The 27,644-nt window shown below is 38.2% G+C and overlaps 1 protein-coding gene across 5 annotated transcripts in view; it reads left to right on the top strand.

The window, feature by feature from the left end:
• Pdlim5 (PDZ and LIM domain 5) overlaps nucleotides 1–27,644 on the top strand; it is a 157,136-nt gene that overhangs the window by 115,593 nt on the left and 13,899 nt on the right. For all 5 annotated transcript variants that reach the window (XM_057793201.1, XM_057793200.1, XM_057793198.1 and 2 more), the window contains one exon: nucleotides 20,328–20,502. In XM_057793201.1, the coding sequence (XP_057649184.1) occupies nucleotides 20,328–20,502 (175 nt within the window). The remainder of the gene's footprint in view (nucleotides 1–20,327; nucleotides 20,503–27,644) is intronic.

Raw genomic sequence — 27,644 nt, 5'->3', positions numbered from 1 at the left:
AATCGCCCACCTCTCTGACCTTTGGTCTTCTGATACATAAAATGCAGGAAGTCTAAACCATTTACTGTTTCTCCAACATAAGCAGCATTTATGGTTATATCGCAGTAGCAGCTCTGTTAGGAGTAAGGATGTAACTTAGTCAGGTCCTTACTACATCAGTCAGGAGACCTGATCCAGAACTCATGTAGACAAAACTTTCATAGTTGTGTGTGCTTGTAACGCCAGCATCAGGTCTGAACTGAACTGAAAAAGGAAGGTCCCTAGCCCACCTGGCGGGCTCAGCAAGTCGCAGGCTCGCGCTCTCTCTCTGTCTCTGTCTCTGTCTCTGTCTCTCTCTCTCTCTCTGTCTCTCTCTGTCTCTGTCTCTCTCTGTCTCTCTCTGTCTCTGTCTCTCTCTCTCTCTCTCTCTCTCTCACACACACACACACACTAACTCTCACACACTCCCTCTCTTAAATGAAGGGTGAAACTACACAAAAATGTTGCCAGCTCCAATTCAGCTTCACACCTTCTTGATCTTTTCCCTTCTCCTGGATGATGGTGTCATCTAAGTTCTTTTTACTACCTGGCCATTATTTACAGTCTTGTATCTGATGAACTCCAGGATGCTCAAGCCCATTGACATGTTTGCTGTGCTATAATAACAACAAATGCAGTGTGTCTGAACGTGTGATTTTTTGCCCTGGGCAATGGCACATCCACTCAGTCATCAGCAGCAAATTGTGAACTTTGGATCCCACTCCTAATTCTCACAGTGACTAATGTGAGCTGGCTGTCTGTTCTAGTATTTATCAAGCATTTTTTCTCTTTTGCAATGAGAGCTGTTGCTGTGCCTCAGACCCTCACCATTGTGTTGCTACTTAACGTACTTTGTAACGTGCTGTTGATTCTGTGGAGAAGCTACAAACATTTTTGCCCCTAAGTGTGCATGGAAGATTGAGCAAAGGCTCACTTGCAGATGCACAAATCCCTTATTGGAAATGACATAATATTTGCATTCCCTGATGGCCAACGATGTTGAACACGTTATTAGCCATTTGTATTTCTTCTTGCAAAGAACTCTGTTCGGTTCTAATGCCTATTTGGGGGTTGGGTTATTTGTTTATTTGATGTTTAGGTTTTTTTTTAGTTCTTTGTCTGCTCTAGATATCAGCTTTCTATTAGATATATCCCCTAAAAGTGTTTTTGTTGTTGTTGTTCTGTACTTGATTGACCATTTCCTTTAGTGTAAAAAAAGCCTTTTAATTTCACAGAATTCCATTTGTCAGTTGTTGGCTGTTTCTAAACAGCCAGAGCCCTATTCAGAAACTCTTTACCTGTTCCAGACTTTTAGTGTCCTCCCTGCTTTTCCCATTAACCAAGAGCAGTTCCAGAGTTGCATGCACAAGACTGACACTAGACTGGGCCCCTTCCTATTCTGGACTGGTTGAAGGAGGCCCATGAGGCCCCACCCACCCCTTCCTGGGAAGCTGGTCACATTTAGTGAGTTGCTATGGATGGGCACACTATTCTTTCAGTGCAGCCACTAATTAAGTTGGCCATAGTCGAGTAAGTGGTCTTCCACCATGTTCATGCTTTCAACCCTTGAAGCTCAGTGAGTCCCCAAAGTATACATATATGCTTCTGCTTTAGCCTGTTCCTAGGTTACCTACGCTACTTAATGCAGTGTAAGGAATGTGTAAACACTGCTGCACTGTATTGCTTAGGAAATATGATGTAGATGGTTAGTACATACTTCTTTTTCTCCACAGACATTTTTTTTATCCATTGTTGGCTGAACTTGCCAATATAGAAACTTCAGCACGGGAAGCTGGCTGTAGCTGTGTTGTGATGGAAAGAGGCTAGGTGATTGCATATGATACAGACTTCTTTAAAAGAAGTTAGACTGCTGTATTATTTCTAAAAGCAAAATGCTCAGACTAATGCTGGCTGCTGATACCTGTGGGCCATAGATATGGCAGAACCCATTCCTTCGGGAGGAAAATGTGATAAAGCATAGCCATAATATGTTGTTTTTCATTTATTTCAGACCTTGACTGATGACAGGGACTCACTGTAGTTACTATATATGTGCATTTAATGCCAAAAACAATTTTAAGAAAAACATGGCTTTGATGTAATTGGAAGGTGACAGGACATTGCCTTATAAAATAAAAAACACTAAATTCCTGAGGTCGAAACGGAAGTGCAGATAGAAGACATAAATAATGGTTATGTTAGTTCAAGTAAGAATCCCTGGAGGAAACAGTACATGAAAATGACCACAAGAGGGCGATAGAATCCTTCTCCAGTGAGTCTTATTAGCGAGTAATCAAATCAGGCAACAACAAGCACCTGTAATCATGACCGTATGCTTAGTGTTTAAAACAATATTTTTGTAAAAACGATAGGTAATTTAATATGAGAAATATTGTAACCTGGTAAATATAATATAACATAAAAAAGTATTACCAAATATTTTTCTGTTGTGAATTGTAATTGAATTACATCATGACCCTTAGCTCAAATTAGAAAATACTTTTGAGATAATTCTGTTACCTTAGTCCAAGGACCTAAAAATAAGCACTTAGTGTTTTTTTTACTGATGAATGCTAATTAGTTTACATTATGTTGTAGAGTTAAAAAAAAAATCTAATTCCCAGGCTCTTACGTTTTTAATATAATGTACCTGGAAGTACGTCACTGAAAAAACACAAAAAGAAACTGCTTTAGAATCTACTGTATTTGACAGCTCTAAGAGATTCCTAATGAAGATTTGAAAGTCCTTTGGAATTAGGACATGGCTGGTGGTTCTTCGCCTGGGAAAGCAGCAGTGCAGGTCAAAGAGTTGCAGAACCTGACGGTGCCGTCACTGGGCCGTGTGGCGCACAGCATTAAAGCCAGTGACGTTGCTGCCACCACACTAAGAGCTTCACACTTGTTTTTCTCGTTCATCTATAGCTTTGCTCTAGTTTCTAGCGAGGAAAGAAAAACAGATTTGTTCTTACCCTGCTACCAAGTGAATTATTTTAAAATAATTCAACTGTTGTCTCGGAGAGAGGATCAAAGTCACCGAGTTCCAGTCGGGTCAGCCCAGTTAATTCTGAAATCAGTTTAATATCTCAGAGATAGCATTTACTTTGGCTTTATGTCTGTTGGGACATATTTGTACATGTTTATGGGGTACATTCTGATAATTTGGCAAATGTATACAGTGTTTGATGATCAAATCACTAATAACACTTCCATTTCTTAAACAATCCATCATTTTATTGTTTTGGAATTTTGTACTCTTGTGCCAGCTTGCTCCCAAAATGCAATGGAATGGTGCAGAAGATACCAGAGTATTTTGATGTGCTATTAAAATACAATGAGTAATTGTCATTTTACAAACATGCTCTTGATACACATATACCTATGTAAGAAAATGGGTATATTTTCACAAGCTAGCACAGATATGTTTTGTGTTAAACAGTGAGGAAGTCTTTTTCTTACTTTGCATTACAGTTTAAAAAATAGTTTGAAAGATTCTGATTTTAAAAATGTATTTCAGTTGTGCTTTTTTATTGAATTGGTCATGTACTTTTAAATGAAAAGGTAAAAAACATCAAATCCAAAGAAGGACTTGATTACAAAGATTCATGGAAATAATGAGACCTTCTGGTGAATTCTCAACCTTTGCTCTGCTCCTCTAAGTCTCCTGAAGTTCTGTCTTTAAATCTCAGATGCTTTTCTTGTGGTAGTGATAGTTTGTAGTATTCAGTCCCTTTCAGAAGCACAGTGACACCAGGCCAGCACGGTGTGCGTGTGGCACCATTGCAGTTTAAGTTGGCTTATGCGTATAGTTTACTGTGACCTCATCATCATGGCCACCTCATTTTATCATTAAACTGTAAGATTCACAAAAAGCTAAATACTTTAGGATATCAAGTGTTTAAAAGTTTATAGTCTAGATGAAAATATTAAGATACAAAAGAAGTAAGAATCCCAGTCGAGTTCTGCGTTGTCAGCAGCAATACTACCATCTGCTTGCTCATCTCTGTGAAATGATTTTCATGAATAACATGTAATGATCTTTTTAGAAATAGTGACTTGACTCTAGAGAAGTGCATTAAAATGTGATTTTTTTTCTTGTTGATTGTCAGAATTGAGATTTCTGAGGTTTTTTTGCTTTTAACAAAATTAAACATATATTTCTGATGAACATTGATGATCCTATACATTTAACTAAATCTAACAACAATGGTGAAAATGGAACATAAAAGATAATTTCAAATTTTAGTTACATTGATATACTTTTTCCCTAACTGATGGACAGGACCAGTGATACCTTAGATAAAGTTGTAGGCTATATATAGATTCATTAAGACTGAAAGCCACACAGCTATTAAAACAACAACAAATTTGCAAATGTTTCACATTACATATGAAAGAAAATGCATGCAGGGCTATCACATTTTCACGTTTACTCTTTAGCCTTAAAGCCATTTTTTTTTTTTTTGGTTTTTCGAGGCAGGGTTTCTCTGTAGCTTTGGTGCCTGTCCCGGAACTAGTTCTTGTAGACCAGGCTGGCCTCAAACTCCCAGAGATCTGCCTTCCTCTGCCTCCAGAGTGCTGGGATTAAAGGCGTGCACCACCAACCGCCCAGCCTCTTAAAGCCATTTTGAAACTAAACTGGAGTAAGCGTTTTAATATTATATATGTACATCAAGGCAATCCAATTTCTGTGCTTTAGGAATGATTTACATATGATCTGTTTATATCTTAATTTTATACTTTAAAAAAGCTTTTAACACTTAAAAGCTTAATTTTAAAAACTGTAGCTCAGATGGTAGTTTTCTAGAGATAATTATGGCCATCTCCCCATAGTTATTTTCAAAATCTTAATCTGACAACTCAGAAAGATAAAAAAAAAAATTGAAAAGAGTCAAACACATGAATGAATGTAATTTAGTTTTAAGGTAACTTTTCAAAATACTTTCAGCAATTTGATAGTACCATAATCAACTTTTTAATGTAACTTAGTATAATGAGGGATGCATTAAGCATTTTCAGCATTCTGAAATCTTACAATTATATAGCATCCATATTACCAGTATAGATGTAGCTTTTTAAAAACCTATATTGAATTCACTTTTATTTGTTTGCAGATCCCGGGTTATACCCAGGGTCTTGCACGTGCCGGGCATCTGCTGTAGCACTGAGCTATATCCTTCAGTGTTTATATATCTATTAAATTTTTATTTATGAACGCTTCATATTGTATATAAGTAAATGGTTAGATGAATATTTTTAAACCTTTGTAAATTTAATAGTAAGAGTTTAAAAATATATTTCTGTGTTTTTGTAGGTGACCTAATTTGCTATGTAATGCTTTTTCTAGATTCCTAGTAAGTTATGATTACCAGATTAGGTAAATTTAACTCACTAGATGCCAATACATGTATAAAAATATTACTGTCTTACCAAATATAGTAAAACATATTTTCAAGAAGGCACAAAGGGCCATTTTGTGTTGGCATACATTAATTAGCTTAATCAAACACAGAATGAGAATGAATTTGCTAGAATGCAAGCAGTACCGTAGTAGGCCAGGCTCCATTGTTCATTGAACTTAGTTTTGTGGTGATTTTGGCTCTGGTGTGTATGATGTGTGTCCATGGGACATGAGTTTTAGAGAAAGGCTAGCCTTTTCAGTTCTATGTTTCTGGTTTACGGCAGGGTTTCATTGTGTGGAGATTCCTCTACCGACACTTCCATAGCAGTCATGATTGTAGGTTTGTACCACTGTGCCCAGCTCTGAGCCTAACACTTTAGACTCTACAATTTCTTTGTTAAAATAAGGATCTTGAAGTACCTTTGTAGCACTGTTTGAGCAGATGATCTGATGTATTGACATGCTTGGTGTGTCAAAGATAGAGCAAGAAGGGTTTTGAATCCACCCTTTGATCCTTTCTTAACAGTGCCCATTATTTACACTGTTATAAGCCAGCAAAACAGATGTCACAAAACTTCCGTATCTGCAGATGCTTTTGAGCTTCCTGCTGCAGACAGTATGACTTCTTCGTGGGGCCCTCAGTCAGTTCCCTCCTCGCCTCCACTGTCTTCTGCAGCCTCATTTTGGAAGGTTGTTTTGTGTAGCTCCGTCCTGCTAAGGTTCCTAACATTCTTTATTCACAAACCCCCATGCCTTATACAGGCAACTCTTGCGTGATAGACTTCGCCTGACCCCCTACTCCCAAGCTCTTCTTTTCAAAGACGGTTTGCCACTTTGTACAATGTCATTGAGCCCTCTGGCTGGGCACTTATTCTTTCTCCTATACGGCTTTGGTAATGTCTTTACCATTGAATTCATCACACTCATTTTAATTGTTTGTGCGTGTCTTCTACCACTGTTTATATAGCACTTGAAGGGCCAGGCTTACCAACCCTTGCCTTAGAGCACCTTCCCAATGTGTGGCAGTTCCTTTGGTAAATGCCAATGAGTGAGTGCACGGACCAAATTGTCTTATTTTGGAACGCTTCATGTAATTTTGGGGATAGAACATTACTTTTGAACTTGGAATTCCTTTAAGGGTTACTGAACAAAGACAAAAGCAGTATCTGACCAAGAAACTATTTAAAAACACCAAAGAACTAAGAACAAGAGCATGTTAGTCTCATGAAGCATTAAATTAAAGGTGGTGAACATAAGCTGTAATTGGTGCTGTCTTCTATGTCCAATAATTCAAAATATTAACAATTCTGTAACCATGACCAGATTCACTATAGCAGGCTTTCTTATTGATTACCTTTGAACCACCAGCCTGAAAATAATGGCTTAGAGACTTATATATAATGAAAGTTTGGCCTTAGCTTAGGGTTTTCCCCCAACTAGCTCTTATAACTTAATTAACCCATATATATTTAATCTACTTCTGCCACATGTCTTGGTTATCTCTTAGTATGACAAATCCTATTTGGTTCAAGTCTGCTGGTGAAGTCATCACCTAGGTTTTTCCTCCCAGTTTCTTTCTCTGTCTGTGTCCAGAAATTCCACCTATTGCTCCTGCCTGGCTATTGGCTGTTCAGGTTTTTATTATACCAATCATAGCAATACATCCTCACACAGGGTACAAATATCCCACAACAATTTTCTTTCTCTTAAAAAAGTAAGGAATTCACTGTACCCAAGGAGCCAAGCAATGGAGCGCAATGGGAATATTAAGGATGTGGGCTCACCTTACTTTGAACAGTAAATTTGGATGCAAAGCACCACTATATTGCATAGAAATGGGCAACAGATACACACAGAAAAGTTAAGTCTGATCATAGGGCCTGGGTCAGAAGACATAGAAGTCTGTGAAAGGGAGTGGAAATGACTTGAATAATGAATACAGTTTGGAGTTGAAAAATACATTTGCTTATGGTGAAATTTTATTTTACTCAGGAATATCGTGCATACACACACAAAACAAAATCAAAACCTCAAGAGTTTGATTTCTTAAAGGAAGTGCAAGTTGTTCAGGGTGTTTAGTGGCAAAAGAGAAAGTAGGGCTATTGGATTAATGGGGAACCTGGCCAGAAAGTACTTGGAGATATCAATGTGGGCTTGCTTCTGGAAGGAAGCTATTACAAGATCTGTAATCTGTATTAGTGGAGTCAGATTTGCTCTATTGACAGATCAGTATAGCTTTAATGTGCTTAACAGACCACACTGATTTCTCTGTAGTGACTAAGAATGGAGTCCAGAACCCTGGGTTAGAAGTTATTTAGGTGCTCCAGCATAGATAGAGGTTTGATGATGGATATCAGTCACCCTAGGCACTGACAATAGGAACAGAAAGAGTTCCAGGGTGAACAGACCTGCGACTTTAGCATCTTTACCTGACTCTGATGCAGCTTTAACCCTGTTTTCCAGGGAAAATACTGTGATACAGTACTTGTGCATCATATTCTAAAACACTGGCAGAGTGATCATGTGTAGCTTAGAGAAAAAAGATGTTCAGCCTATCCCTGTCTCACTCCTGTATCCAGGAATCTACTTCTGGATTTAGTCAGACTAGGAATTACATGCTACAAAGAAAAAAGTGTATCTAAAATGAAAATACACATTTTCTTTGTTATCATTCCCTTAACAGTACAGCGTAACAGCTCTTTGCATAGCATTTGCACATCTCTAAGGATCTAGATAGTTTAAAGACGTGCTTAGTTTATAGTCAAGTACAATGCCTGTTACATGAGGAGCTTGTGCATCTGAAGATTTGAGTATCTACAGGGGTTCTAAAACAGATCTCCCATGGACGCTGTCTTAGAGTGTTCAGTGCTGTGAAGACACCATGCCCTTGGCAACTCTTAAAAGAAAACAACTAATTGGGGTGACTTCCTTAGTTTTAGAGGTTCCGTTCATTATCATCATGGCAGGGAGCATAATCGGGTGGAGGCAAATGTGTGCTGGAGTAGTGGCTGAGAGTCGTACATCTTGTAGGCAACCGGAAATCGACTGAGACATTGGATGGTATCCAGTGTATAGGAAACCTCAGCTCCCGGCCCCACAGTGACACACTTCCTCCAAGAAAGCCATTCCCACTCCAACAAAACCACACCTCCTAATAGTGCCACTCCCTATGAGACTCCAGGAGTACTTTGATTGTATTCAAACTACCACAATGGTTATGATTGGTTCTAAGCAATTGAGACCATGGCATAGACAATTGGCTGACTATACTTGGTTTTTAATGTAATGTGCCAAGTTGCAACATATAAATCTGGATTTGCTGCATCTTGCACTTCAGTCAAAATGAATTGAAGCTTACTTTTATGATGGCCTGATTTATGCAGCTTTTTCTTTTGCATATGCATTTATTTCTCCTAATATATATTTCCTTGTTTCTCATTTTCAGAATCTTTGATGGGATCTGTAGGTGATACTCAATAAATTTATTAACATTATATATCTTTGATAAATTCCTTAGAATTCCTTTCCCCAAATCATTGAACTATATATGAATTAATACCCAATTCAGATTTTCTGTTTGGAATTCTTTTAGGTAAAAGAGTCATTAAAAATGAAATATTTTGTTATTTTCCAGCCTTGTGTTTTTGTTGCTTGAAGAGGAAATGACTTATTTGGTTTACACTTTCAAAGCATTCGTCACTGAAGGAAGCCAGGACAGGAACTGAGACAGGGAAGGATCCTGGAGGCAGGAACTGATGCAGAGGCTATGCTGCTTACTAGCTTGGTCAGCATGGCTTGCTGAGCCTGCTTTCTTATAGAACCCAGGACTACCAACCTAAGGATGGCACCATCCTTACCATTAGTTACTAATTAAGAAAATGTCCCACAGGCTTGCCTACAGTCCTGTCTTATGGAGGTATTTTCTTAAAGTTCCCTCCTCTCAGATGACTTTAGCGTGTGTCAAGTTGACATTAAACTGTCCAACACATTTCCTCTCACAGTAATGTTGGCTTTTCTGAAACTTTTCAGTTTGCTGTTTTCATTAGCAGTTCTTACATGTTAGGACAGCATCACCTGTATGCTTTCTTTAATTGTGTGTACACACAACTCCCAGGTGAGCCTTGTTTACTTTCATGTCTGCTGACCGTGCCAAGAAATGAATGGATACCTTTAAAAAAAAAAACCTTTATTATTAAATGCATCTATGCAGGTATTCAGAAAAAAACAAAGGCATCTAGCTCAAATATGGTGGTCATGTGTCATTTAGTGTTGGTCATTCCTAACTTCTGATATTGCATATTGAAAAAATATCAATGTCCATGTCATTTTAAGTGGAGACTTGCTCTGCAGACTTTGTTGGCCTCAAATTCACCTTATTCCTGTTCTCCCAGGTGCTGAGATTACAAACAGGTGCTTGTATACCCGGCTTTCCCAACCTTCCTTTTAAGTAATCATTCTCTTTATATCAGTCAGTGACACAGTTTTAATTAATAGTTCAGAGTCTTCTTATTCTGTATTTTATGTTTTCATGACAGGGTCTCTCACTGAACCTGAAGTCACAATTTTTAACTAGATTGTGTCCTCACTTCTTCCCATTGCTGTGGTTATAGAAGCATTCCACTTGTCTGTTTTTTACATATGTGCCGAGCTCTTGCTTGCTGCTTGGACAGGGAACACTTTACTATGTTATCTCCCTAGCCATTGACTTGCTTTTCTTGTTATGATACCAAAAGGCTTTAATATGCAGTAAAAGCAAGGGATCTTAATTGATGGTGATTGTGTTGTAAAAGTATAAAAATCAGTGCTTTCTAAAAAAAATATAAGTTGTAGTTTTGGCAAGTACAATACAAAGAAGCTTGTTTATATTATGTAATATAAAAGTGTTATCACTTAGAAATATTTTAGGGAATAATAGTAAATTTGGTGCAGTCAGATGTAAAAGGAAAATGACAAAACGTAGTTTACAATGTGCTTACTTGCCTTTAGTTCCTCTTATTTTGTTGAAGGAGAACTCATTGTCCTACTTGAATGCAGTGGCGGCCTAGAAAGAAACTGCATCAGCTAACAGTAAAATGGTAGATATCCTTGATTGTTAGCAGTAATCGTTTTAATGGTATTATCCATTTCAAAAATTATCTATCAAGACTACACTTGAAGTCACTACATTTACAGGCTCTAAGAAAAATAAAAGGAACTATCCAATTTATAATACGGTGAACTCTTACTTTGACCCTAGACAGCACATTTCTTGTATTAGGAGAACATCGGTGATTACTTAAGAAGGACTAGATCTTGTAAAACTAGCATAGAAGGAATTCTTTTTAGGACAGTTAGAATTAACTATGTGCCTGGCAACTGCTGAAATCTGCTTTGAGTGGCATATTCTTTGCATCTAAACTTCATGTTTGAAATTCAGATGTTTCAGCTACGATTCTAGTTAATTCACCCCCATTTTCATATGATGCTTGTGCTGTGGGGTACATTTTAGAAGTAAAATGCAGCTTTTTACTTTATTATGGGTAGATAAAGCATGGGTTTGATTTGATATGTTATTTTTCTCTCCAAGAAAGACTCATTTGTTTGTGAGATTTGATTAGATCAAAGACTGAATAATGTTCATCTCAACTGTAAGTGGATATAAATTCTATCTTCATTTGAAAGCTGAAGTAGATATGGGTGAGAAAGGAAGTTAGTGCTGCTACAACCACCCCAAATTTCATTTTAGGCTTTGTGCTACACTAATAAATCGAGATAACTAGATTTGCTTAGCTAAGATGGATAGATTTATTGGTTCTATTTTTAAATTTTTGTATGAGTAAGTAAACTGCTACCAGTTGCATGAATTTCATCTCTTCTAATAAAGTTTTATTGCCATCTGCTCTCTACATTTCTACGTCATTAAATAGTTCACTTGCCACAAAGGCCTGAGTGAAGTTGTCCACTTCTGTCAGAACTAGGATGTTATGTGGAGAATGTGATGGATATCCTTGTATAGCCCTCCTTTCTTCCCATTTTTTATTTCATGCTAGCATATTAATCGTTTTTAAGACAAAATACCTAGATTCAGTTATAAATGCTTTTTCTAAAGAGTTGCTACTCTTATTATTTCATCTATGTGGTTCAAGTGCCCTTGATCAAATCTGCCCCACCTGCCGTCTATTTTTGTAAACAAAGTTTTATCAAAGAGAAGCCATGCTCACTTCTTTACATACCATCCAGGGCTATTTTCAGACTTCAGTGGCATAGTTGAATATTTACTGTCTCAGTTGGGTTTTATTTCCACAAAAAGACACCATGACTATGGCAGATCTTATTTAAAAAAAAACATTTAATTGGGCTACCTTATGTTTTAGAGGTTTAGTTTATTATCACAGCAGGAAGCATGGTGGCATGTAGGCAGACATGGTGGTGGATAGGTTGCTAAGAGTTCTATATCCATATCAGCAGGCACTGGGGAGAGAGAGTGACACTGGCCCTGGCTTGAGCATCTGAAACCTCAAAGCCCAGCCCCAGTAATAAATATACTTATTCCAAGTGCCATTAACAGTGCCCCTTCCTGTGAGCCTATGGGAGCCATTTTTATTCAAACCATTACATTTGCAAAAGAATCAATAGTCACGAAATCTGAACTAGTAACTTGATGGTTCTTTATAGAAAAACCGCAACTCTGGATTCGAACCGCATATATGAGGAAAGTGCTATGCTTCTTAATTCTGCTCAGTAGATCCAAACTTTCCAGGGAGCAGGAAGCACCTTTTACAGCACTAGCTCTATTTCCCATGTGATTACTTATTGACTCATCGGGATCAACCTCCAGAAGATGTTCAGAGGCAGGTGCTTATCCCTGGGTATAGCTTTCTAGTAGAGTTCTTGGTATAGATACTGGGCCTGGCCTCCTGGTAGTGGTTGAATGAATGGCTGAGTTAATCACATGAAGTCCTTGTCAGAGTTCAGCACCTGACATTTCTTAGAATGGCTTACAGGTTGTGGTTCAACTAGTCCAACAATGACTGTCTACAAACAAATGGTCCAAGAATCCTGTAGTTGTTACATCCACGAGACTGAATGTCTCAACTGGTCTTCAGTATACTTCAGAATCCCAAAGAAATAGGCTCTAATAGCAGCGAAGGAATAGATTTGCCAGCAAGAGTGAGCAGAAGTAGGAAGAGAGAGACAGAGACAGAGAGAGAGCAAGAGAGCTTTCTTCTTTCATATCCATTATATAGGCTGCCTCCAGAAGGTGTGGCCCCGATTAAAGGTGGATCTGGATTAAGTGAGTCTTCCCACTTCAAATGATTTAATTGGGCTGATCAACCCAGCTACCACTCAGGTCCAGAACTGGGGCTATGAGTTGGCCCACCCCAACATTCACCCCATTTATGAACTGCTGGAGCACATGAAGGGGCCGGTCCTACAGACCCAAAGCTGCAGGATCTTTGTGACACGAGATAGCAACAGGATATACAAGAGGAGTCCCAGTGAGGGCCCAGTATAGATAGTGTGGTAGAAACCAGAAGCCTCAAACAGACCAATTACTCCTTGCAATGAACACTTGCAAGTGAAGATATGTGGACTAAAGGATAAACTCTCTGATGCAGCGCGTCACACTACAGCTTCCATGATGAGATCTTTCTTTTCCTTTTCTTTAAAATTTTATTTTGTTTTATCTTATAAGAGGGGTTAAAGGGCAGATGGTGGATGTGAAAGGATGGGGAGATGAGTATAATTGACATATCAAGATATATGATGTGAAATCCACAAAGAATCAGTAGAAAGTTATATTAGGAAAAAAGAAAAGAAAAAGATCCCCCACAGGTATACCCAGCCATGTGAATTTTAGTTCATTCCAATAGTCAAGTTGGCAGCCAAAAATAGCCATCACACAGGGTCCCCTCCCTGGTTATCTAGACTGGCTAGCCAGCAAGCCCTAGGGATGTCTTTACTTCCCCAGGGCTAGGATTACAGGCATTTGTCACCATGCCTGGCTTTAATGTGGGTGCAGGGTATCCAAACTCGAGTCCTCATGCTTGCATGGCAAGCGCTTTAAAAACTGAGCTGTCTCCCCAGCCTTCAGGTAAGTTTAGCAATCCTTTTTAATATTCCTGAGGCTATAGGTTACACTTTGGTTTTGCTTTTTAAAGTAATGTTTGTGCTGGTAAGATTGCTAAGCAGTTAAAGGTGTTGGATCAACCCAGCTGAGTTTCCTTTGTTACCTAGGAACCCACACGGTGGAAGGAGAGAACTGACTTCTGCGGCTTTAATCTCACCTCCTCATGCATACCGTGGCACACACACATGCAGACACATGCTAAATAAGTTTTCTTGATTTTAAAAAGATAAATATTTTATCTGGGTTCTTTTTTGTTTCTTTTCTTTGCTCCTATTTATCATTTTTTATGAATATCACTGGCTCCTCACAATTAAAGCATGAACTTGTCTTCCCACCATATGTCACACAGCAATGATAATTAAATTATTCAGAAAATGCTGTGCATATTATGATAAATGAGTTATTTGTTGATTTCAGCTAATGGTACTAAAACCCTCTGTGTTTACAGCTTATGTTTTTAACTGCTATGTAATTGTAACTGACTCAAAACTTTTTTGTAAACTCAATAGAGAAAAACAGTCATTTGTGTACTGACTGATATTTGGTTACATGCAAACCAAAAAGAGAGTGGTACCTAATCCAAGTCTCTATATTCACTTTAATTATGACTTTCTAGATCCAGTTTAATCTGGGTTCTTAGAGTTGAAAGGGTGGTCCTAATGGAAGAAGCTGTCCTCATGGAGCTGTGGACACTTGATACTTAGCCTTATATGCACCTGTTTCAATTCTTCATGACATACATGCCAGCATTCTCTCCTGCTGAGATAGATGAGAATAGTGTAATCTGTCCAATTTAGCTTCTAATCATTGAATTAAGCAAGTCTTTTATTCCATTTAATAAAACTTACACAAACCCCAGAATGTCCTCTGATCTTAGATCTTTAGCTTAACGTTTTCCATTTTTGCTGGATATGATTTCATGCCTGGATTATGAAAAGTAGACTGCTATTTATGCTTTCAACATAAGGAGCTTGATAGAAAAGAATGCACAGACCCTGTGCATTTTCTCTTGGCCACCATCTGTTTAAGATGGTTGGAGAAGGGGCAGAGGAGTAAGACTCGCTGTCCACAATTACATGCACATGTGTTCCCATAGTGCTACTCAATTTTTATGTGTGAAATTTCTAGCATAACTTTGAGAACATACTCCACTGTAGAATTACAAGTCTTTTTCTCCCCAGGAGTGGAAGAGTGTCACTTCAATAAGGACCAGTTATTTATATGAGCCCTGATTAGCCTCCATATTTCTAGTAAGAATAGCCTTTGCCATTCAAACAGTTGTTTTTACATCATAACTCATATATGACTTCTGTTTTGTTGGAACAGTGGATACCTGTCTCTTTTCCTATCTGGAAACATTCATATTCATTAACATTTTCAATAACAGCCTCATTCTTCTGACAGTGAAAATAAAATATTACACGATTTTTATAAGGAACTACAGTTTTATGGTTATTTATAGGTTAATTATCATAAATTTATTTTGCTATTTATTCTTAAATATACAAACACAAATACATACTCCCTTTAAATGTTTTTTTAAACATAAGGTACCCAGCCTTACATACATATGCTTTATTTAAAGAATTATGCATCTATTAGCTTTAATGACTTAAAGAATAGGTAGTCATGTTTACAGAAAGAAAAAAACTATCATTGTGGAATATAAGATAGCCTATTATAGAATATGCTAATGTCTTAATCTAAATATAATAATCTAAATATCTAAATATTATCTTAATCTAAATATAATCTAAACTGTTAGAGGCACTAGAACAAGTTTGTTGTGTTTTGAATTTTGTATTTTGAATTTTATAAGCAAAGGGGGGAAATAATGCTTTCATACATTATTCCTGAATTATCCAAGTATGCTCATTTTCTAGTGTGATATCTGTTGCCGTGATAAAGCACTCTGAATAGAAGCAATCTGAGGAGGAAAGGGTTATGTGGTTTAGACTTCCAGATCACAGTCCATCATTGAGAGATGCTAGGGCAGGAATTAAGACAGAAACCATGGGCAAAGGTTGCTTGCTGACGTGTTCTTCTGCTTTCTCTCAGGCTTTCTTACCCTTATTTATCTCAGAACCACCTGACTAGGTATGGTGCCACCCACAGTGGGCTGGTCCCCTTCACCTCAGTCATCAGTCAAGACTCCCTCACAGATATGGCCACAGGTCAGCCTAATCTGGGCAGTTCCTTGGTTGAGAGTCCCTCAATTGAGATGCCTTCAAATGACCCCAGACTCTGTCAGGTGGACAACTGAAGCTAACTAGGGCAGTGCTATAAAGAAATTAAAGTTAAAAGAGTGGAAGTTAATCAACTTGATTATGATTAGTCCTTCCTAAACTTATCACTGAGTTAGTACTTCTAGATTTCTGTCATGCTTGAGCATCACATTTGCCTTTATATTATAGTGAATCAAAACATTCACTGTGATGAAGTCTCACTGTGACAGGGGCATGTGGCAGAGGAAGCCCAATCACCTAACAGCCAATATCAAGAGACCATGCTCCTATCAAACTCCTACTAGGCTCCACCTATTAAAGGGTCTACCACCATCTTATACCATAGCACCTTGGATGGGGACACAAAGCCACATCACCTGTGCCTTTGAGAAACATTTCCTGTCTACACTGCTTCCTTCTGTTAACAAAAATCAGTTATTTACTGGTCCATGGCCTTCTTTAAACTTCATGAAGGCAGAAGTAGTTCTTGTTCATCTACTGGGTAAGCCCAGTCGAATGCTCAATGCTGAGTAGTTCATGGGCCAGTTGCTTAATTCCATGTCCTTGGGCAATCACTATCCTTTTTGTCTGTGCATTCTTGATCTGCTAAGTACTAACAGTGACACTGTAATGAAACAATCCTGTTCTTCTCTATTCCCTTTAACTTTTCAACATAAACAAAAGTCCATAGATGTGTGGATAGTTTTGTGTGTGTGTGTGTGTGTACGTATGTGTATGTGTGTTGTGTATGTGTGCAAGAGTGTATATGGTAAGAAATGGGGAGATGTAAGAAATCACAGATTAAAAGAGATACATTATGACAAATATTTTTAAAACTATCAACTCAATTATTTTTCATTCTGTGTATTTTGTCTAATTTAACAAATCCTTTTATATATTCTGAGAGCCATCCAGTATACTGATACATTATCTAATACCTGTCTAACTCATTTGGTGTTATTCTCTGTAGACCCCAAGTCCTGTAAAGCAGAAAGGAAGACCAAATATGGATTTGTGTCATTTATAACCCTTAAAAAACTCAGGTCGCAATTTTAGTTCATGAAAGGGACATTCTTAGTGATTAGCTGAGAGTTTTGCTGAAATATGCTTATTATAAAAGGAAAATACTTTAAACAAAGTTCTAGTCAGGTAGAGATCTTCCAAAAAGAATCCAAATTTAATGAAAATTGTTCAGGATTAACATTGAAGAAGAAATCTGATCTAAAGTGGAGCTCCCTTCCCAGGGTTCTGGTTGTGGCATTGTGCTGACTTGTGGCTGATATTTCCACACTGAAATGGAAGAAAAAAATATAGAGATAAGTAAATTATCATCAAGATAGCTCATTTTTCCAGTGGGTTCATTACGTTTGAACCGTGGTCTTCATGGAAGACTGTTTTTCTGAGATGGTGCAGTAATTACCATGGGAATAGGACTCACTTTTTCCAGTCTCTGTCACCCAGTGCCTCATGCTCCTACACATCCTGCCTAGAGCCGTAGGATGGCTCGTCATTGCTCGGATGTCAGGCTCCTGTACCGGAGGGCTGTGAGACTCAGTCTGGAGAAACAGTATTTTATCCATATTTTAAGTCTGCCTTGGAACTGCTCAGGGCTTGGTTGTTAGCAGAGACTGTGTAGCTTTGTGTGACGGCCAGTGTGTTAGCACACAGCAGCAAATGGGTGTGAGAATTTCCTGCACACCAAGGTGGTGTACATGAGACTAACAGAAAGCAGTAGGACTTGGAGCCTTCTTATTTGTATTTAAGATACAGCCACATGGTTTGTGATTAAAAATGCTTCTCATATAAATAAGTTAGTGCCTTCTTGAAGCCTGTGCCAGATGGGTTATGTCCCATTCTACAGTGGCTGTTTGAGGATTTTTGTACTTATTGATTGCTTGAAAGTGTTCAGATGACTCGGTACTTTAGGGCTTATGCATAGATAATGTGATACAGTAGATGAAAGGGTTTCATTCCCTTTGAGGTCTGATTTCCAGATTTTCCAATTAGTAACTTCCCCATTTGAAACCCTAACCCTAATCCACATTTGAGAAATAGCTTTCTGTATAGTTTAAGGGCAGAAACAACAAAGTGAACTGTGACCTTCTCTCTTCCATTTAATTGTCTTTTCGCTTTCTATCCTTGAGGCAGTTTTCTATTGGCAAAAAAAAAAAAAAAAAAAAGAGTATATATTTTGTACCCATTTTAAGAAACTAATTGTCTTGGAGAAGAGAAGATATTAACAGGAGTCTGACAAGTCGTTTGTGAATTCTCCAGGCAAGGTGTGATAGATGTTAAAAGAGAACGCGAGCACTTCTCCTAGAGTGGTCACTGGAGACTCTGGAGAAGAGAGTAAAATAGGTATGATCTTGCAGAATAGGGCAAGGTAAAGTAAGTAAGTAACACTTACTGGACATTTCATTGGCTGAAGGTTACAGAGGTGGGGTCCAATATGGTTTTCTGAAAGGAACCTGAACTCTCTCTCTCTCTCTCTCTCTCTCTCTCTCTCTCTCTCTCTCTCTGTGTGTGTGTGTGTGTGTGTGTACATGACTGAGAATATGTCACAAGAATTGGGGAAATGGAAGAAGTCACAGATTGCTGCTGCAATAGTGATGAAACTTGTTTAGACTTAAGGAATTCAAAACCGGAATTCAAATGTTAGGGTACAGTTTGGATAAGGGGGACAGGTGGATTGACTCGAAAACAGTTTCTATGAAACAGTTACTAGAGTCTGAGCATGACGCATTAGGGATATGGGAGGCAGAATGCCTGCCCTTTGTGCCCGCCTACATGGGAGATTTTTAAAAGGGAGATTCTCAGGAAAAGCTGTAATGTGCCCAAGAGGAGACCCATTTATATGCTTTAAATGTAAAGACTTTCAGATTGAGCATGGAAAACGCTTCCCAGAGTTTCAGGTGATAACAAACCTGCACACAGAAGCTGAAGAGCCATTGAGGCGAGGTAGGAGTGTACTGTGAGAGTAAATGAAGTATCAAGGAAGAAGATATGTGAATGCATATGACAGGAATGTCCCATTTTTTAAGAGAATATGTAAGCCAAAGAGAGTGGAAACCCATTCCCAACCCTGTCAAGCTCCCTAGTGTTGAAAGCTCTGCTTCACAGAGCAAGCAATGCACACAGCACCGTAGAAGTGCAGGGCTTCTGCATCTGTAATTGCAAATCCTTGCAAACAGCTTTTATTCCGACAAAGGAAAAACATCCTTATAACTGTCTTACTTAATTTTACACAGTTCCAGTCACACCTTTAATAGGTGTTGTCTACTTGTGTGGGCATAGAAGAATATATGTATCACACCATATTGGTTTTGTATTATATGCACATGCTTTTCATTTAAGTTGTTCCCTTTAAACCATATTTAAATGTGTATCTTTTCTAGTCCATTAGACTGTAATTGCTTGTAGGTGAAGAGAAGGCCTCTCCGTTGGTTTCAGACCTATTTGGGCTTATTCATGCATTGGTTGATTTATTCATTCATTTCAGAGATTGTATTTGTTGGCAAATAGGATTAAGAGTTCTTAGGAATGTGCTGTGTTGAAGAAGATACACAGAAGTTTTAGTAGAATAATTAAGGCATTCATGGAAAATTATGGGATCCTAGGAGACAAACATTTGATCTTTTATGTAGAAGGAACCATGGTAGATGTGGGCCAGGAGGAGGGTCTGAAATAGTTCACTGAGGAGTTGAGCCTTACATCATACATGGTTGTTGCTATGCAAACAAGGAAAAGGATATAAAATAATGGCATTCCTGGGAGCAAAGACAGCCTGTGCATAGAAGATCATATGTGAAAGAAAAAGCGAGGCAGTTTAGTATTGCTGTAGCACTCGGTGAAGGCAGAGTGGTGAAAAATGACATTGAGGACGATGTCACAGGAAGGACTTGTGTACAGTACAGGGAGACATGAGCTACATTCACTGGTCAGAGAGCAGGGAGACTCCTACAACCCTTTACAGAGTTGTGGTTTCCAGCATTACGATCTTCAGTGGTCATTGGGAAAATGGCTATAAGGGAGATGAATCATTTTGGCAGCTGCTCCAGAAAGCAAACATTTGGTACCTCAATAGGAAGCACTGTAGGAACAGAGAAGCGGAGGCAAAGTTAATGAAATCTCGAACTGTTCTTACCAGAACTGCTCAGAAAGGATGGGGATGGTCCTGGGTGACTAGCTGACTGGCATGCCTCATAACAGATGATGTGATCTTGGGAAATACACCATGGAAGAGAATAGAGTGAGCTCTTTATCCTCAACACACTGAAGTTTCTTATATGCCTGTGATATATTTTGAACTAAGCTTAATTAGTTCAGGTGAGCAGAGATAACTAGATGGAAAGAAATATGTCACCTATGATAGTCACCTTACCATATCTCCTTGTGAAAGTAAGAAAGAAGTAGATTCACACCCTGGCTGTCGCTCATATTGTGTGCTAATCCTTGGCTTTATATTCTCTGTTCACCTGTTTAACTACAGTATCAGTGGATAACCAGTAATTTGTTATTATCGAAAAGTTCATATTCGGCTTGTTCACATTCTGCTTCTCTTGTATTTAACTTCTAGCGCCTTCTACTGCAAGAATTACAAACAGCGTGACTTCTTCAGGTACAGGGGTACCTGCTAACTCAGCTACGGGGCCGCCCCAGCCAAGTGACCAAGACACGCTGGTGCAGAGAGCCGAGCACATTCCAGCAGGGAAGCGAACTCCCATGTGTGCCCACTGCAATCAAGTCATCAGGTCAGTCAGTTTTGAAGTTTTCTTCAAAATACTTAATACCAATGTGGTTGTTTTTTAATGGTCTTTAATGTGTATGATTTTATTAGTAAAAAATTCTTGCTAAAACTCTGATAGGATTAAAGTGTATAACCATATCAATTTTAATGAAAAGTAACCCCAGGCTCCCTAAAAATAAAACTAAAATATTGATTGTGTCAGTTATTCATTTCTACCAGATCTAGAAAAATAGTCATTAATATAGTAGTCCTTCAGAAATATTAAAATTGTAAGGCTTGAAGGGACTCTGAGATCATTTATCTCAACCTTATTATTCTACAAATTATACAAATGAAGACTTTCATTTACTTGGAAAATGACTTGTAACACGAAAGAAAGAACTTTGAGCCCTGGAGAAAATCGGTGATTGTAGACCTTTGTATCTCTTCGCAGGCACCATAAGTATTAGAATGCGTTAGTAACTCCGTCTTTCAAGTATTTCCTTCCAAATCTATTTTATTGTCTCTTAAATTCCAAAAAGAGGGAAATGCCCAGAGATCTTTTAATCATATTGTGGCGGAGCTTATTAAATCTCAGCATTCTTATGAGTGGCCTTTAAAATGTTATGAGGTGTGTATGCGAATGCTGGTGCAGACATCTCACCAGAAAGACCCTGTTGCCTCTTTGTGAGTTGCCTTGTTGGCAGTAAAAGTAGTTGTTTGAAATTATTGCTTACATTCTCTTCTTTTTGAAACAGTTGAAACAATGGGGCCTATAAAGGCAAAGAAGCTTAAGACTGACATTTCCCCTTTTCTGTTACATTAATATTGTCTAGCATTATATTTCTAGGTCACTTTTAATATGGAAGGTAGGATGCTCCAGTGATTTAAACACAAAGTATAAGTAAATATTCCTCTTAACCTTTCAGTAATCGGATACCATGTCAAGAACTCAGTACATAGCTCAAGATTAAAATAGATTCATACTTCTATTTTAAAGATGTTCACGTGTGACAATTTAAAAATGTACAAAAAACAGAAAGGAAAAGCCCCAAAGCTACTGGCTAACATAACCACTATTTTTTTTTTTTTTTTTTTTTTTTTTTTTTTGGTTTTTCGAGACAGGGTTTCTCTGTGGTTTTGGAGCCTGTCCTGGAACTAGCTCTTGTAGACCAGGCTGGTCTCGAACTCACAGAGATCCACCTGCCTCTGCCTCCCGAGTGCTGGGATTAAAGGCGTGCGCCACCACCGCCCGGCCTAACACAACCACTATTAACTAGTCTTCTAGCTTAAAAATTCTTAGGGAAAGGCAAAGAGCGGTTCTAGCACAGGGTTTCACTCCAACCTAGAGCTTATCATGTCCTCTAAACCAGCCTCAGACTCATGGTGACGAAGTACGATTCTACTTGTGAACCACTTTGCCCAGTCCAGTTTAAACTTTTAAAACATGCACGCAAAAACCAAGTCTTACAGAAATAGAATAGATTTTTAATTGTTTTTCATGTAAATTGTAATTATATCTTCTTCATACAAATGTGACTACTAAGAACGTTTGAACAATGACAACACCAGCAGACATGCTAACGTAAAAGAGGGAAATTTCACAGGCTGCAACTTTAGACGAAGAATTGTAGCTAAGTCATGAAGGCTAAAAGAGGGGGAATTAGTCCTTAAGTCCTTAGAGATGAGCCCCTAATTGGTTATCCAATACCAAATGGTCAGCCCCTGAAATCATATACATATAAGCAACACTAAACAAACTCTGTGTGTATGTGTGTGTGTGTATAAAAAGAGGTCATGAATTTGTGAGAAAGTGAGGGGAACAGGACATAGGAGGGGTAAAAGGGAGGAAAGGAAAGGGAATAAACAATGTAATTAATAGTATTTTAATTATTATTATTTTTTTTTGTAAAAAGAGTTATCAAATAGCCACAGTGGTAGTAATAATGATTCTGAAGAAAAGGGCCAGAGCAGTGGAGGTCCTCCAGTCTAGGGCAGCATACACTGAGCAGAAGGCACTGAGTAAATTAAGTATTTAAAGAACTGGGGCATGACTCAGAGTTCAGCCAACTTGGTTTTAATTGGTTAGCCATTTCTCTGCAAGTTTCTGTAGAGTTTCTATTTCACAGAAAGAATCTATATAAAATCTAGTGTAACACTGCTTTATTCTAATTAGTAAAACAGTGATTTTAATTACTACTTGCACTTAATTAAATTTTTAGATTTAATGTTAATAAATACAAACTCTGACATGAAACATGGTTCTGCAAGTTTCCTTACTGTGGTTACCCATACTGGCGCTAAGTGATATGGTATTCTGGATTATAACATCCCTTGTGGAAATAGAAATCGCTGTTTTTGTGTGCTGCTGTAAGCTGCTGCGTAATAAGCTAGAATGTCAGAGCTTGTCAGTTGCTGATTCATGGCTGATTATCAACTTCAGTCCTTTCCTATAACCCAACTTTTAGTGTCTCTTTTTAATATGGCAAAAATAGGACACTCAAAGCAGAAGCGCCATGCACCATTCCTCCTTGCCTTAGTTCCAGATTTAGTGGTAGACCGAGATGCTTTGATGTACAGACATCCTGTTTTATGAAATAAGTGTGTATTCAGCCAATGAGATGAATGGCCATCACTAACTGTGTGTAACCATCTGCTCAAGTTGACATTGTTCTGTATGATCCAGCTCTTGGTATCATTTAAGCATTGGAGCTTCAATTACTAAGGAAGTGAACAGGGATGGGGATTAGCTCATGTCAAGATCATGTAACAATAATTAACATAGCACATTGCCTGGTGCTCAAGTGCTCCAGCAGTTTGCCTACCCTGCAGTCGGCTCAGAGGCCTTGGTCAAAGCATAAATCCAGTTCTTGCCCTCGGTGTCAGTGTTACTTACCAAAGCCAGAAGGTGTTGGATCAAGTGACATTATCTGGGACACCTGTTTTTAAAATGAGCTGCAGTTGTAGGCATAATATTATACCCTGGCAAACTGGGAAGTGTAAAGTTGAGTTTCTGTTGTTAGTTTTCCATTAGTTATGTTTTAGAAGAGTTAGTTGCTTTCAGAAAATGTAAAAGATCTGACATTAGCAACTGAAGTCATTGTCTTCATAAGGCATACTTACCCATACTTGATTTTTCATTTTGTTTTATTATTTAAGTTTTTGTGTTTATTTGAATCTTGAGAAGTTTATGGGTGTTACCCCTAACTCATACTTAAAGGCATATACTTTGACTAATTACAAATGCATAAGATATAATATTTAGAAATATAATATTTAGAAAAATTTCTGAAGCTTTCATTTTGTGGTAGAACGTTTCAAATTCAACTAGGATGGAACCGTTTTTCACCTCTCATGCTTGTGACTGTATCGACTGAGTACAATAGCAACACATCTAATGGAGGCCCGGCCAGGTTCTGTTTCCTGGTGGAGCAACAGGCATATGAAGGACCCAGCTTACTTCCTGAATGTAACATATTGCGTCATTAAAATCAGTTGCTATTTGTGCTGCACAGGGTTAATGGAACTGCTCGTGTTTAGTGTCTTAACAACTTTTTGAAGGAGTCAGGAGTGGGTGATGCTTGGATTTTGTCCTAGGTAGAGAATGTTAGTATTGAATGGTAATCATGTTACTGTTTTTCCATCTTTCCTACACCACCGCACCAGAACCACATTCAAGCAACTCCTTGTTTATTCTGTAGAGAAAAGGAATTTTTGTTTTACTGAGATGTTTTGCACAGTGATTTTCAAGCACTTTCATAAGGAGAGCTTTCTGCCTACTGCACCGTCCATTTCAGTCTCTGAACTCTTTTCAACTCCTTTATTTACAGGTCTTTTTTATTGTCCCTTCTGGTTCAGATTTTATTTGAAAATAAAAGGTTTCCTGGCTTAATGTATCAGCTGCTGAATTTAAGAAAACAATTGAAAACATTGACCAAGATTTATAGGCAAGATATAAACCAAGATTTTATTGTTCACTATACAGGAAAAAAAATGAAAAGAACGGAAGAGTCTAGCATCTATATTTGCAATACAGTGTCACCATTAAGATCCTGTTTGGATGGCAGTGCTTAGTGAGTTCTTAAATATTCCAGATGTTGTGCAAAGTATTTTACCTAAATGTTTGTTACCAGCTAGTGATTACATTTTCTATTGATACTGTGTATCCCACATGAGGAGACTGAAGCATAGACAACTCACACGTTTGTCAAAACTGCTTAGATTGTAAATAATATTATCCAAGTTTTAGTTCGTATTTATCTAACTCCATTTTCTTCATGTCTGTAACAACCACTGTCTAGGAGAATGCCTACACACAAGTTTAGAACTATAAAATAAGGATCAAACAAAGTTAAGCAAGGTAATAATAAAGCCAGCTGTGGGGTGATATTTTGTTTGTGCTGTAACAAACAAAGCTTGCCTGAAGATCAAAGAAGCAGAGTAGCCAGCCATTAGGGTTCTTACCTCTACGAAATCCTCAGACCAAAATGGCCAAGAAAGAGCCTGTCTCTAGGAATCCTCAGACTGAATGCCTTGAGCTCCTGTCTTTTCCTGTCCTATTTGCTCTCTGGCCAGCCATATTCCTTCCTATTTCCACCTCCTAGTGCTGGGATTAAAGCTATGTTGACTCCCAAGTACTGTAATTAAAGGTATGAGCTACCACCACCTGAATCTGTTTCTCTTTTAGATTGGCTCAATCTCATATAGCCCAGGATAACCTTCAACTCACAGAGATCAGTCTGCCTCTGTCTCCCAAGTACTGGGATTAAACGTGTGTGCCACCACTACCTGGCCTCTATGACTTACTAGTGGCTGAGCTCTGCGTTCTGATTTTCAGGCACACTTTATTTGTTAGATTACAAATAAAATATCACCATATAGCTGTTTATTAAATGTTGATACTGCTCAAGAACTCTATTGGTGTTTGTGTGAATTTTTAATATTTAAAGAGTTCAAATTGGCTGGTGTATAACTTTCCATCCAGAGTTATTAGAAAAAGTGAAGACTAAACAGAAGACTAAGCAGAAGAAAAGAGAAACAAGGATTGAAGCAGAAATTAATGAAGTGGTTAAGAGCACTTGTTACTCTTGCAGAGGACCTGGGTTCGATTTCTAGCAGTCATATGGTAGCTCACAACCATCCATTAGTCCAGTTTCTAGGTATCGGATACCCTCTTCTAACCTCCATGGGTACCATTCATGTACTTGGTGTACATACATACGTGTAGGCAAAACATTCATACACATAAAATAAAAGGTATTTTTTTTAAAAAAAAAAAGTAATGGAGAGAGAATTAAAACAGAAAAAAACAGTGAAACCAAAAATTGATTCACTGAAAAATTTTAAAAAGCCTATTAACTTAGTAATTTTTCTTTTCAGTTCAATATTGTTTTATGAGAAATAATAGAATTCAGAATTTTGAGAGCAACCCACATGTGTCTACAGTTTCTGTGGGTTGAGAGGAGTGGTAGATATGTTTTAGCTGAGTCTCTGGTGAGAATTCACCAGGTTGAAATCAAGGTGCTGTTACCTGGTGATCTGGCTCTTCTTCCAAGCTCCTTTGGAGTGCGACTACTTGCAGAATTCAGTATCTAAAGCTAAAGGGCTGAGTTGCTCACCCCCTAGAAGCTGCTGTCACCCTAGGCAGCTGATGTGACTATTCCCCTCTTCCTTGCCACCAGTCTCTCGGCATCTGCTGCCCTTCTTTACTTTCCTACAGAGCTCCCTGACTAGGTCAGGCCCTTCTAGGATCAAATGTCCTTTGCTTGCTCAGTGTTGACAAGCAAAGGAATCCTTTGTGCAGATTATATAATCTAATGATAGCAGCAGTGTCTTATTTACCATCCAATGGGAGCATTTATTCCAGGCATGTGTACATGTGTACACCTTCTCTCCTCAGTCTTCTCCAGCTTGGTTAGTAATATCCCTACTCACAGTTGCTCAGACCTCATGTGACTTGTCTGCAAATCTGTTTGGTACAGATAAATGTACCGTGTATGTGAGTGTGTGTGTGCATGTGTGTCCAGTCTGAATTATTCTCCTTGTTCACTTCTCCTTGTTCCTACTGCCATCCTAATCCAAGACAATATCATTTCTCACCCAGGGTAACAGAGTTCATTGCTAAGAAATCTTTCAGCTATGCCCTTGCCCTGTAGTCATCACCAACACAGTAGCTCTATGAATCTCTTTTTCCCAGTTCAAAACTACTTTATTCCATTAAGTAAATGAAACAAACAAAACTAATCTACATATTCAATAATTGCTTTAGTAATTATAGGTAGTATATAAACTTATTCAAACAAGTGGTACTCATTTTGTTTTACAAAGCATATAAATAACTTTGTTTTTAGAACTGCCAAACTTCCTTGTACGGTGTCTATACCATTTTGCATTCCTGCTACTATCTATGTGAGTGTCGACACAGCCTCTTCAGCACTTGCTCAAACAGATCATGTCAACTCTCTGGCTTAGCATTGTGTGCAAGTGAGAATCTATGCAATGGATTCTCTGAAGGCTCTACTTAATTGGCTCTGTTCCATCCCCCTTCATTATTTCTCTCCGGGGTGGGATGAAATGGTCATTAGTTGTTGTGAGAGAGAAAGAAGTACATTTTATAATTGTAAGATGGTGTAACAATTACATAAATATATCCAGCCATCAGTAGATCCATCTGTACCATCTGGGCTTTGCACGATTTTAACTTTGTAGTTTGTTATCTACATGATCTTGGGAAAGTTGGCAAATTCTAATGTTTTCTTCCTCGGTGTAATGGGTTCATTTCTGTTGCTGAGGCTGCCTGTGGATTAAATAACAGGGAAAGCAAGCAGTCAGCGCTGATATGTAAGATAATCCGGATTGCTAGGTTGTGCTCCTTGAGATACCAGTTTCTTTTCCTTTTCTATTTGTAAGTTTTTGTTTTTTCTCCGCTTCTTTCCTTCTTTAGGAGGTGGGAGCAAAAGACCAGCAGAGTTGAAAAGTTGTTTGCAGTAGCTATTCCTCTCAGCCAATCAGATGCCTTGACTCTTCCCTTCCTGTCTTTTGTCAGCCAACAGTCTTTAGTAAGGGCTGAGGGTGGAGTACTGTAAGGGGAGATGAATATTTAATTCCACCTTACAGTTATCCAAGCTTGTCATTCCAGTTCACAGGTGGAAACCTAATCCCATCTGG

This window comes from Chionomys nivalis, chromosome 18, assembly GCF_950005125.1.
Source record: "Chionomys nivalis chromosome 18, mChiNiv1.1, whole genome shotgun sequence".
In the NCBI taxonomy this organism is placed as follows: Eukaryota; Metazoa; Chordata; class Mammalia; order Rodentia; family Cricetidae; genus Chionomys; species Chionomys nivalis.
The sequence above is the reverse complement of the archived record's forward strand: the minus strand, read 5'-3'. Positions and strand labels throughout refer to the sequence as shown.